We start from the raw sequence: 14,750 nt of genomic DNA, 5'->3' as shown, positions 1-14,750 counted from the left end.
CCGACCTCAAAATGATCTTTCAGAGACTCGTCAGCTGTTCACCACTCATGACTTTACACACGTTTATTATATTGTGATATGTAACAGAATAACAGGCATAAACGTGTTAGGAATAGAATTTTTCATATAAATATTTAACGTTGTTTTTAATAAATCTTAAGAGTTAAAAAAAACACGGTTCTGCTGAAAAGTTACAAACAAAATCTGTTTTCTAAATTATTTTCATTACATTAACGACTGCAATTATGGTTTGGAAACGAAAAGGGAAAAGAAAAGTTTCAACCTGCAAAAATATAATACCCTTCTAATAGATATTGATATACACTATACGTCTATACAGTATACAGGATGTAACAGAATGACCTGACGTATGAAAAATTATAAATCGATATTATATGTTACCATACAGATTATAGTATTCCAAACGTTATTGTTTATGAAAAAAACTAAAAAAATTATGTGGATAGTAAATAATTATTGATTTTTTTATGTCTAAAAATTCTCAAAAATAATATTATTTTAGAAAAAAGTTATTACGTTTCGAATTAATTTACTGAAAATAATATTGGTATTTTAAATAATTTCAAAAAATAAACTACCTACTTGACTTAAATAATCGTTTGAACCATCAACATTTTTCTAAAAATTAGATTTGCAAATTGGCTATTTCGAATTGTTTTTAAAAAATATAATAAAATAAAAATGTTTTATTTCAGTGTTAAAAAATAAAAATAAAAAATGTTATACTGTATATCTACTTGTACAACGTATGCGTCTATAAATTATGAAAAAAATAGTTTTTAAATGTAGATTAGAACAAGTTATTTTATTTCTCAGGTCATTCTGTTACACCTAGTATAATAAATAAGCTCTTCGTCCTATGCGGTGATGTCGTAATTCTACTCGTCTGCATTGTGCAGCGTGCGCGACGTTTGACATTGTACAACTGAGGTGCGTGTTAGTGTACTATAATTTTGATTTTTTTTTTCGAGAAATTTTCAGTCGTAAATTTGGCTAGGACACAAATCCCTCGTTTTGTGTTTACCCATCGTGACGGGCTGGAAGCCCTTGGCTACATTACACGCGTTTAACTGCAGTTTATCAACTGTTGTGACGTGGCGAATATCATACACATAGGTAATATATGTGTGTTTCTGGTCGATTGGTTTCGCGTGTCTCTTTTAAAACGTAAGTGTGTACACGAACGTGATGAACGAATAATAATAATTACACTGCCACAACACTTGTCCGTTACGACACAACCCCCTCTGACGCTAACACGTGAAGAGTGGTGACCGGCTGGCCGGCCTGAGGTCGTAATTAAAACACGAAACGGAATCAAAATATACACGTTTAACGCGAGCATACACACACACACACACACACACACACACACACACACACACACATAGACACTTTATAATAATATATATATAATAGGTATCTAGTATACTATAGGTGTATAGGTATAAACGTATATGCTCGCAAACGCAGCACCGCCCGGCATAACGAGGGAGCGGCCACACCCTAAAAAACCAGCGGAATGATAACCACCGGAAGTGATCAATCGTGGGCGTGGTGCGTGACGACCGGGCTTCGTGTCTAGGACTTTGTCTGACATTAAGTTATTAAAGCTACCACTGCCGCTGTTGTTGCTATTGGGAAGTAAATAAAAAAACAACAACGCGATATTTATAATATAACCCGCGCGTGGAGCGTGCTGCAGACACACGACTTATATATTATAGCAACTGAAATCCACACACGACGATTTCCCACGTTTATAATATAATATATGCATTTGTGTGTGCATAGGTGCAACTAGGTGTGCGCTTGGGAAGGGGTTGGTCACCTCTATAAATATCTATTGGATGATAAGTCACGAAAAATGTTTTCTTCACTGATGCATAAAATTCACTAAGAACGAGTATGATGTTAGACTATTTCACAAACTTGGCTAATTCTTACATTTGTTGTACCATTTAACTATTTAAGCAGTATCGTTAACGATACAAATTTATTTTTTTTCAAATGAAAACCAACCTTTTTACTGTAGATATTCGGCTGATGTACTTACAATTAATCTAAATGATTGAAAATATGGTCCTTAAATATATATTAAAAAATTCAAATAATCAGAATTTAAATAAAATATAAATAATTAAAGAGAAAAATTGGAGTATTGCGTGCTTGGTGAATCATACCGGATAAATATCATATCAGTATTATACAAAAATTGATATAAATTTATATTTATTACAACTTACAAGCCATTTATATACCAATATAGTAGAAGGGTGTAGGAGAAATATTCACACATCAGACTGCAGATAAATAATGAGAATATAATATGAAAGCTACAGGAAATCTCCATAAGAAAGCCAACCCTCAACCAAAAAAAAAAAAACAAAAAATATGTGTATGTGTGTGTGATTGAAAGTGTGTAGTTGGGTCAGTGCGCCGCTCAATTATCATAATGTTGTGGAATGTCGATGAACTGCAGTTAAACCTCTCATAGTTGAACCTGATAAATATAAAACAGCAGTTGTAAAACTTATGATGATGATTAAATCAAAAATAAAATAATATTAAAATGTGAAGCGGTATAGATTTAAAAAAAATAGTCGACTGTATTTATTTAATACAACTAATTTATACGTGACTCATTTATTATGTTATTATTGAGACATCGTGTATGTATTGTATCATATTATTATGTTATCGTCGTATCGATGTTATATCACGGGAATGACGGGTAAAAACATCGGCCCACCCTTTGTGACAACAAAAGCCCATGGCTCGTCACCGCCTCTCTTTAATTCACTCTCGACGTGGAGACTTTACGGTGAATACAAATAGCTATAAGGGAGTAGGCGCCATCGTGTCGCCCACGACGATGCTTCAATATGTTGAAAGTCGAAACGAAATACGGACGTTGTATATTATATCATGTTATATATTATATAAAATTATATATATATATGTTATTATTATTTATGGGCAAACATTCGTTCTATTGAATTTATAAATTATTATCTTAAAGTATTTTCATTAATCAATATTGTATATTATGATATATTAAAAAAAACAACAATCGTCATCCACAACAACAAAATACAAATCGTCATTTTTCCAAATACTAGGCTATTATTTAAAAAAACGTCAATCCATCCAAACAGGTTTCCTAGTTATTAATAATGATATTCATAATAATACAACCACATATACATAATTAATTATACTTATCCCAATTTCAGGGTTATGGATTCGGATTCAAAATACATATTATAATTTTAATATTACGTATAAAGTATAAACTAACAAATTTTATCTTATAATAAATAATAACAATAATGCGGTGTTGTTACGAAAACATTTTTTTTCGCCCCAATTCGTGTCCGCTGTCCAATTTTCAATCCATTATATTATATAGAGGGTCTGATGTAACTTTCAAAGTACTTCATTCAACAAAAAAAAATAAAAATAAAAGAATACCTGCTATATAAAAAAATATATCAACCTTGTAAGATGAAATCCTTCGCCGAAAATCAAAAGAGTTTTTAGTTAAAAAGTTTTTCTATCACGATGTTTTTTGGTGTACACACTTAGATATTATAAAAGTGTCTTGTTATTATACCGTTAGTTGGTCTCTATAGTTAAAAATATAATAAATATAATCATATCGATATGTACTGTGATAGAATCAACTGTTCACGCCTAGTATATTAAAAATATTATAAAACCAAGCATATACATTCATTAACATATGGAGGTCTGCGATTATCCGTTAAAACTCAATTTGCACAATATAAAATTCAAAAAAAATCACCGTGATAATATTATTGTTATGTTGTAAACTTTTTTTAAAACTCATCATTAAAATTACGCACCATGTTTCCCCAAGTATGGGATCTTTTTACTTCTATACTTATTTTCACTTCCACATTTTCAATCGGCGAGAGCGATTTTTGAGTATTCGTTGGTTGTGACTTGTGGGCTGTGTCTGTTGTTGTTGTTTTTTTTTTTTTTAATACCTACCTAGTCGAGGAATTTCTCAAACACAATTCACTTTCCTTTACCCATTTCACCCATACCACAAGACCTATCGTTTGCACTCGGCCGAAATTGTTTTCGTCATTTGATGTTGTTCCGTCGCCGTTTACTTTGATATAACAGACTTTTGTAATCGGCTTGTTTTTATTATTGCTTTGGTGTTCGATTAATTTCCGTGACATTGAGACATCATCCCGTTCACCACTACCCGGCTCCCGGAGATACGCTAATATTTGCCAATTTTAAGGCTATATTCTCAAAAATGGACTATAATAATATACAATATAATATATAGTTTAATACATTTTAGAGTTAAATACAATTTTTCTTAAAAATCTTTCAACAGCGTGGATGAAGGTATATTCGTTTTTAGAATTATTGTGATCTATACAATATAATAGTTTCTTAAAGTGTCAATAATAATAGTATCAATTACATTAGTACATATTAGTATCGATTAATCGCATTAAGCATATAATATTATGTATGTTGTAGGTAATATGTAAATAGTTGTTTTAAATTTAATAATATATAAATTATATATTGACTGGCTTTATTTATAGTTCACGGGTCACTATTATATTAGTCAGTCAAAAATGGAATGAATATAATGATGTCACGATATAGCGTGAAATTCACCAATGAGTCAGTGATGTAGCTAAATTGCATATCCAAGACGCCGTGCGATAATAATAATATTATTATTGTATATTATTTTATTGAAATACATTCAAATGTAATACAAAAACCTAAGCATTCTGAGATATAGGTGGAATGAATTATATTATTGTTAACTTTTGTTAAAGACGTGCAAAACAAAAAAAAAGAATTGACATATTATGTCGAATCCTGGTTTGCGTATGGTACCTTATAGTTGTGGCCATTACGCAATTATGGGTTGTATTATACCTAAATATATTTTGAAAAATAGAAAACCTATTGTTGATTTTCAATACTGTGCGTAAATATACGTTGTAAAAAAATGTCTTATAATAACCATTATGCACAAAACAAAAGTATTAATTTCTATTCGTTATCTATATGTGTTTATACGGTTAGAAAGCTCGCGTTAAAAATTATTCGAGAAAACTAATCGCAGTGAGGAATGAAAACATGCGGAAACGATAAAAATCAATGACACGAATATGCTACCATAATACCAGACTAGAATACTTTTAACAATAATATTATGCTGAGTACTGCGCAAAAAAATGTTTGAAAATAATTACGATAGTAATATTAATAATACCTAATTACATTTTCTATTATTGTTACACGATTTTAGTGTTCCGTGGGTGCTCAAGTGAACATTGACGAGGACGCAAACGGGTCGGCGGATGAGTCTCTATGTGGTGGACGTAACGAGTTGTACGAGCCGATGGACAGCGATCGCGAACCCAATCTAACCTCTCCGGCGGCAATGACCTTTATCAGTGAAACGGAAAAGGAGTTGACCGATACACCGCCGATGACATCTTCCTGTCAGACTTGTCTCATCCAACAGCCTAACATCCAAGCGCTCATGGGCGTCCATTGAACCACAAACAAATAACTATATTATAATTTCGTCTCCATAATATATTCTAGTATATTATTATATCATATAATTATCTATATAGGTAAGCGACAAATCCGGCTTAACGAACCACGACCGATAATTTAAAAAAACATACTGTTAGTAATAAATTGCGATATATTATTATTTTTTAATATTTACATATTAAAAGGAATAAACCAAGTTCCACATTGGAGGAGGGGGGAGGCGGGTCGACCACATCACCATCCTCAAAACCACAACTTTTGTTCAAAAACATAAATAAGTAAATAGGTACAAGACTCATATGTACACTTTTTAAGAAAACTATTTACATATTCAGTAATAGCATTATAAAATACTTATATTTGATGAATTATGCCAATGTAAATCATTTAAAATGTTTTGATTATTTTCATCGACCATTTTAATATTTTGAATAACATTAAAAAAATAGGCCTGTATATTTTAAAAATCATTTATATTTTGGGTATTTGTGCTAATTGTTTTCAAATATTGCACCATTTTGGTTGACTTCATATTTTGGGTAAAGGGGTATAAATCAGTACATATTATTATGGTACCGTTATTTGGTCAGGGTTTATTTTTATGTTAGGATATAAATATTTAAATAACAATAATATCTAACAACCACATTGTGTTGGACGACAATGAACGACAATTAAAGAAGAATGCAAACTTTCTCGTATTTAAAAGTTGACTTGTTTTAGAGGTAATTTAAATCTTCTGAAACACACAATGAAAATTCTGCATGAACTTTGTTAGCCACATTCAACGAAAAAATTAATTACATACTTACTGTTTTATTTACCTACGATGTGAATTTGAATGACATTTGATTTGTCAGTGATACAGTCTCAGGCTGCATACAAATATAGTGTAAAAATAATATTTACCTAAAATAACTAGTCGACATCACTGGGATGGGATCAGTTTAAATGGGTTTTCTATTTAGATCTTAAAATATATATTATATCTTATATTATATTATCAAAGTTCAAGTCGATGTGCAATACAACACACTAACTCCAAAACCTGGTTTTTAAAAATTTTTCCAAGCGATTTTCGGGTTTTTCTAATAACTTTTTTTTTTAAATTACACAATATTATATTAAATACGTATTATAACCATGTAAGTACAATTATTGTACACCAACCAAATAGAAAATATAGTTTGAGATACGTTAGGTTGGATTTTATTTAATTATTCTTTTCGATAAGTTTGAAAATGTGTTATAAAATTAAATAAAAATGCACACCTCTAAAAAACCCTGAATTAGTTGTTGTTATTTTTTTAATATTCGTAAGTTTGAACTTTCGCAGAACTTTGTGATCTTACACTAGTTACACATTATTATAATTAAATAATTAAATTAGTTTATAATTTATCATCAACAGTTGAGATTCTGAAAGATTATGGTTTTTATATTTCTATAAGCTAAGATATAAAATACTGAATTACTTATCATACCTGTAGTGGATTGATACGTATACTTACGTGTCTTGTGCAATTGCGTTAATATTATATTATTTCCGTTTCAGATTCGCTTTTCGAACTAACACCGCCGCCCGAACACTAGGCAACTTCCGCACCATCGATACGGCCAATGCCCAATACAGCAATATTATTATTATTATCATTATCATTATTATTGTAATTGTTGTTATTGTTGTTATTGTAATATAATATTATAATGTACCTAACCTACGACGCCTATTGGAAAACAATGACGCAATACGTTTGTATTATATTAAATAATTTAAACAATCTGAAGCCCTTGACGATTCCGTGCGAAAGTATCTTTATATAGCATTATTATTATTATTTATTATTATAATATAGCAATTGATTTATATGTTAGTTGAAAACGACATTCTTTCAGTCATTTTATTTGTCACCACTACATTAATATTAATTATACGTTGATTATTGAATATCACCTAACCTGGGTACGGTGTACATAACACTCATCGTTTAAGACGTCTATAATAATATTTATACCCATTAATGTATCGTTTTGATTTTAATTTAACTATAACCTATTAATGCACCATAACAATATCGAAAATTCTACACATGCACAATACAATACATGTTTCAGTATGCTGCAGAGTAATTTTTTTGACGAAACAAATTATAATTATTCGGGTAACTAGCTTCGGGTATACTATACACGGGGCAATTCATTAAAAGATCTTACTCTTCATATTGCATTTGGGAAATGTTACAATCTTATGTTATAACATAATAAACAAATCATAATGAACAAAGTCGGTTAGGACCTAGGTTAGATTAGTTTTTTTTAGCTATACATCATAAGATATTTTGTGGAACATAATCACTCCCAAATGCTTCCTGGGTCATTTTATAGACAAGTTTTAACGTTTTTTGAAATATTTTTTTTTTTAGACAATTTTAAGTATTTTCACTATAAGATTTTTGAAAACAAAATATATTTTTACCATTTTCATCGTTATTATTTTTAAAGGTTTTCACGTTTTTAAATTAAAGCGTACCTACATCAACGTAATATTATATGCTTTGGAATATGGCATTTAAATGTATGTTGTAAAAAATAAGTAAAAATTTAAAAAACAATTTAACGATAAAAATTGATAAATAATTATTAAAATATTTCCAAAAATCTTTAGCGTTGAGAATGAGTATTAACCTTTTAAAAGAAATGCCGTGTAAATGATCTAATCGTATTGGATTCGCATTGAAACGAACAAGATACCGTTTCAATAAATTATAGTTGTAGTATACCCGCACTCTGCACCATACTGCGCCTATATAATATACCTACTTATCAGTGTTAGGGAAAAACTCATTGATTAACATATTATTATGTTTCGAGTTCATAAATATTACCTACACTTAATATTTTAAATTGATAAACTTCAAAGAATAATATATTCATTGGATTTCTCAATAGTTAGTGAAATTAATCACACCACACGAGTAAAAAATAAAAGTTCAATCGCTTAATCAATGATTAATTTTGTTTAGTTATATTTTTATTAGTTATAAGATATATTTTTTACCCAACACTGATGATACTTCTTATGATAACTATAATAAAATTATGTGTATAAAAAAAAATTTCTGTTGTTAACTCGACTAGCATATACTAATTGTATAGGTACGATTTGTTTTCTTTATATAATGTTAAGTAATACATATCATTACGTTTAAACGCATAACGGTTAGACCATTATGTATCCAAATTTATATATTATTATTACATTTTTCGTCATACATATTATATTATATTCATGTGTATACTACAATCGTATTATACCCACTTAGCCTACAAACAATTGTGTGGTCTAATATTATTGTACTCTAGTCTAATAAGTTTAATAAATTGTTTGGCAATATTTAATCGGATTTGTGTTATATTTTTTTGTGACCGTAGCTGCGCTTTCATCGACTGCGGTTATACGTTTTACTACAAAATGTGTGTACAGGGTGATTATTTTAATAAACGTTCAAGTCCTCGAAAAGTATTAATATATTTTTGAAGATATATGTTATACATGTAATATAAAAGGAGTGGACACAACGAGGCTCGCGAGCCACATGCAGCTTTTGAGTCAGTTTCGTGAGGCTTTAAGATATTCATATAAATAAATAAACGTTTAATAAAATGTAATATTATAATATAATATTATTTAACATTTAATGTTCCTTTATTTGTTATGAAATGAAAAATGTGTCATAAATTCATAATTTTATAAACATCTCTTAACAATGTGGCTCGCTTCAAATTAGCTTCATAAATTTGTGACTCCTAAAATTAAGATTAATGGTCACCTCTATAATATAGTGATAACAATATTTAAAAAAAAAAATAATATGCTTAGCAATATTTAAATTGAAAATGAGGTTGATTTTCGTTTGAAAAAAAAAGAATCACCACAGTATACTCCATTTACCATTATAAAAATCTAAATATTTGAAAATAAGAGATTAAAACTTTTGAGATTAAAAAATTGTAAGTATAAGAATTTGAATAAATGTGATTCGATCTTTTTGAATATAATAACAGAACTAAAATATCGCCCACATTTTTGATAATAATTTCAGTTTATTATATTTTATAAAATTACTTTAAATCCTAATTTTTTTCCACGGTATTGTATTTTATATTGAAGTTTATCTTCTTCATTGTTTTTTTTTCTGCACACGGCTGCAGTAAAACACTTGGCCGTTAAGACGCGGGAGAACTGGTAAAAGGGAGTAAGAAATGGTTTTTTTTACATAAATTACTGACTGTACCTAAGCGTATAATTCAGCACTTAAATGTTAAACAGCTTTCCTGCGAATTAAATGTAAACTCTATAGATTGTATAAGGTACCTACGTGGTTCGTAAAATAAATGTATTTATGTATTGTTGATCTTTTTCGTATCTTTTGAAAACAATTCTCCAAAAATGTAACGCCACGCCCGAATATTTTGATGTCTCCGTCTTAGGTAGGTACCTATAGGTATGTAACTATACCTACATAGGTATCAAAATTACGATTAGCCGTTCCAATTTTGTGTTTATAGACTGTCTGACAGTGTCTTGTCGATTAAAAAGGTTAGGTTAGCGTAAAAATTATTGTTTTCCCATTGTTTTTCCCAATTATTTGGAAATAACTGATAGTTTTACCAGAAACCACCCTCGAAGTAAAATATCGACGCATTTCTCTGCTATAAAACGTATACACACACAAAATTAAAAAAAAATAGCAATTCACAACATCATTGTAAAACCAATACATTCATTCCTACGCCACCTAACCTAACCTGGGCGAATTTAGTAATTACCGAAGTAACTTTTTCTCAAACCACCACGTCTTACTATATTGTACATTTGTACATCTCATTAGCTAATTTCAATAATAATCTATAATCCTTTTTTTCAGACTTATTTTCAGTTTAATTCGCTATTTTTTTTTCTAGTAAAAGTGTACTTCATTAATTGTAAGTCATTTTATTTTAACTGTGGCCCTCATAAGCAAATGAGAAAAAGTTAAGGTTATGAAATATATGTCAACCAAAAATAATATATAGTTAGTAAAAATATAATTAAAATACAATTAATTATGGGCTTTAAATGTTCACTACCTACTCATTTCATTAAATAGTATATTTAATAAATAAAATATAACTATATAAAATAATTTCAAAAAACATATATCTAGATTTATAGTAACATTGTGTTGCTTTCTTTCAATTTTTCTATATTATTATAACATGACGTGTGACATTTATTAAAAAGATAGAAACATAAATTCTCATTATTTTAATATGGTATTTTTATTTTTTACAACTACAGTTAAAATATTTAACCAACCAAGTATATTTTGAATTTTTTACTTTAATTTAAAATGTCGTTAAACATTAATATATTTTTTGGATATAAAGGCAGCTCTCGGATAAGCCTTTGCTATATCATATTTCACACAACATATCCAAACGTTCTATATATCTGTTGACTAATTTTTATTGGCCTTTAGGCCCGTTCAGACCAAAGAAAAATTTGATTCGTATTTTAAGAAACTCGACATACAGGAATACAGAATAGATTCACTCTGTCAAACGTCTACAATAATAAGGATATAAGACTAAAACTGATAACGACATGTTTGAAAATTATTTTTTGCTTCCAAAACCAAAGGCCAATGTCAATATGTCATAAAATATATAAACGTCAATTGCCAAATATGGTGGTGAGCATGCTTGGTAAATCACCTTGTATGCCTACTATTTAATTTTTTTTCCAGTTTTATTTACTTGCAATATTTGAATTAAAATGTATTCCATACATAGTAATAGTAACCATAATATTTAAATATATATAGTTTCCATGAGAACGGTCAACTATACTATTAAAATAACATTTGTCTTTCACTTCATAATTATTTATTGTTTAAAGATTGCGCTTAACGTTACTCGCCTTCTTCTCTTTAAAATAGAAATGTCTTCAAATATGCTAAACCAGTTCTCGAGCCGTGCTAAATATTACGGTGCGATGGCCGCAAAAAGACTGCAGACTACGTATTATGCCAACATTGAAGTGGCGATCGAGGCAAATAAGAAAGCGCCGACCGATTTAATAGAGCAAATAACGGAATCGATATTCCGGAAGCTGGTCGCGGCTTGTCTGCAGCACTTGCCGCTGGTCGTCGGAAAAACGGTTCGTCGGAAACGCCGAGCGTACATAATGCCTTTGATGTCGTTGAGCCGGCCAATGGATTTGCACGGGGGATTCTCGAGCCGTGCCAAATATTTCGGTGCCATGGCCGCAAAAAGATTACAGACAACGTATTATGCCAACGTTCAAGCGGCGATCGAGGAGAAAAACAAAGTGCCGACCGATTTGGTGAAACAATTTACGGGGTCGATAATGCGGAAGGTGGTCGCGTCTTGCGTGCAGGACTTGCCGCTGGCCGGTTGTGCACAAGACTTGCCGCTGCAGAATTCGCCTTTCGGAATAGTGGACCCGGTAATCACCGATAAAATGGCACAAAATGGACGCCGATCAATAGCTTCGACTTCGGCCAGTCGATCCGTGGATTCTTTCGATGAGGGCTGCACGAGCCGTGAGGAATTTAACGGCATCGCGACATATCATTCTATGCCGAATATTGCGGCAATCGAATTTGAAAGCGATGTGCCGTCCGGTTCGAGGAGTCTGGATTCGGTGCAGGTCACCGGGAAAAACATAAAACAAAAACGCCGAACGATTTGGTCTCGCACAAAAACATTTTTAAGCCGTATGTTGTGCTGTAGTACAGCTACTGCAGATTAAATAATTATTGTAAATTGGAATTATTAAAAATTATATTACCTATATGTATTATGTTCATGTATTATTGATAATGAAAATGTAAATTGTAAATTTGTATAAAAATTAGATTACCTATGTATTATTGGACGAAATTGCACGAAATTGCATTAATTACAAATAATATGACGTGTTTATGTTGTATAATTCAATATCAGCTTCAATTTTATGTATTATATAAATAATGAACACCAAAATACAATTGAAAAAAAAGGTGGGCAAGTGACCCAGTCTTTGTGATTGGTGTGTTCAATTTTAATTCAATTAGGTATATAAAAACATTGAATGCGAAAATCGGCCCTGACTTCTGAGCGAAGACGATTTGCCATCCAGCCATCCTAATGACAATATTACCAAGTATATTTTATGATAATAATTACTGCTGTTAAGATAATTTATTTTACTATTAGACAATAGTACAATACGTAAAGTAGATTACAGTAATTTTTTCCAAAATAATTGCATTTGAAAATGTCCTTGTGTGTATACATCAAAATAATATATACATTAATAGTTTCAAGTGGGCACCTACAGTAAAATTTTTTAATTATAACAAAATAACTAAAATCATTATTCCTCATTTAAATATCTAATTTTATCAACATTTTAACTACCTACACTTATAAAAAAAAATCGTACAAACATATTTTTAATATTTTTCTTCTATTATTAAAATAACTACTTATGGAGAACCTTGTATTAAATTTTAAAATCTTAGATATAAATAAAAATTATTTTATTTATATCTAACTACAGATTGCAAGTTTTCATAATTTTGACGAATTTTTTCACTCATAAAAACATATTGTGGATTTACGCTCAACTTTTTTTTTTAATTTCCACTAATAACAACAGCCTTTGAGTTTTATTTTAACTTTTTTGAGGAAGCCCCGCTTGTATCCATTTTAGAAAACAATTCTCACTAATCAATCTGTTTTGAATCGCTCTTTGATAAGACGCCTGCTATGAGCTACGTAGGAAAAGTTTAACGATTAATTTTTAAAATAGTTCTACTTTATCTAAGTAAAAAAAAATTTAAAAATTTACAAAATGATTCTCGTTTTCAAAAACTGCTTGAGCTATAAAATGGTAATTTCAAAATATTACATAAATCATTGATCAATAACGTAGTAAACTTGTAACTTGTAATCAAGTATACAATCATAATATGACAAACACAACTCTTAAATTAAATTATTGTAATTTGTGTACCCAATTCACTTTAAACTATGTCAAGTTGTCTATCGATAAAACACAGTAATCTAAAAATAATTATCACAACCTACAATAAATTAATTATAAAACAATTTCACTTAACAACGATAAATTGGCATTTGTTTATACCTATAGTGTTGTAAATTGTTTTAAAATGTAAACTTAATGTGTTTCATAAAATACGTTTTTCTTAAAATATTATATTGGTATAGTTTATTCGTCGTCTTGTTCAAGTCGGTGATTCACATACATCATTTGGTTGTTCAATATTTCATTCTGCTCAAGAAAATCATAACGGATATCAACCAAGTCATTGTAAAGTTTACAATATATAAAATCGTATTATTTTTTTTTTATGATTTTTGAGTTATCTTAGAAAAAAATCAACTATTACAAAAACTATAGAGGATAATGTATCGATTTTATATTTAATTGTTATTAGACTTTGTATTGAACTTTCAAAATAAACAATAAAATGTTGTACATTTAAATTATGTTTAAATTGTTTTGAGACAATGTTAAATAAATCAATATGTCATACCCTCAAAAAATATTATTCTCTGTTGTTTTTGTAATAAGCAATTTTACTCTAAGGTTACTTAAAAACATAAAAAAATGATTTTGCGTGAATGTGTTTAGTCTTTGTTGCGCATGGGCCAGAGAGTGAAAAGTGAAAACAAATAGTGTGCTGACATATCTTAAGTAATATTTGTATCTGATTGTGTGTATCATAATATGCTTGTTCAATACAAGTCGGATAAATCTACAAACATGATTTTGTTTCTAACTAAATGGAAGAAAATTGTATTAACTTTAATGGTGTACAACCACTTTCAATCTGATTTTTTCCATGCCCCCTTTAAAGTTTTACAATGTTGTAATTTTTTTTTTTATTAAATAATTAACCCTTGGCCACTTGTTGTAATTTGTAACCTCTTCTATTTGCAATAATGTCCTTAATATTATCATATTGCCAGTTCCTTATTTTTGCAGATATCAAGCAGTAACTTTAATAGAAATGTCTCAAGTTCTATAATACATTTTGTTCTGAAAATTATCTAAGAATAATAAAGCTAATATTTCTGTA

The 14,750-nt window shown here is 29.5% G+C and overlaps 1 protein-coding gene across 2 annotated transcripts in view; it reads left to right on the top strand.

Annotated features, from left to right (window-relative positions):
* LOC132951954 (heterogeneous nuclear ribonucleoprotein C-like 3) overlaps positions 1–8,994 on the top strand; it is a 129,121-nt gene extending 120,127 nt beyond the window's left edge. For both annotated transcript variants that reach the window (XM_061024030.1, XM_061024031.1), the window contains 2 exons: positions 5,339–5,672; positions 7,151–8,994. In XM_061024030.1, the coding sequence (XP_060880013.1) occupies positions 5,339–5,590 (252 nt within the window). In that variant the 3' untranslated portion in view covers positions 5,591–5,672; positions 7,151–8,994. The remainder of the gene's footprint in view (positions 1–5,338; positions 5,673–7,150) is intronic.
* Positions 8,995–14,750: the final 5,756 nt, after the last annotated feature.

Source organism: Metopolophium dirhodum, chromosome 9, assembly GCF_019925205.1.
Source record: "Metopolophium dirhodum isolate CAU chromosome 9, ASM1992520v1, whole genome shotgun sequence".
NCBI lineage: Eukaryota > Metazoa > Arthropoda > Insecta > Hemiptera > Aphididae > Metopolophium > Metopolophium dirhodum.
Note: the sequence above shows the minus strand (reverse complement) of the source record. Positions and strands in the feature narration are given on the sequence as shown.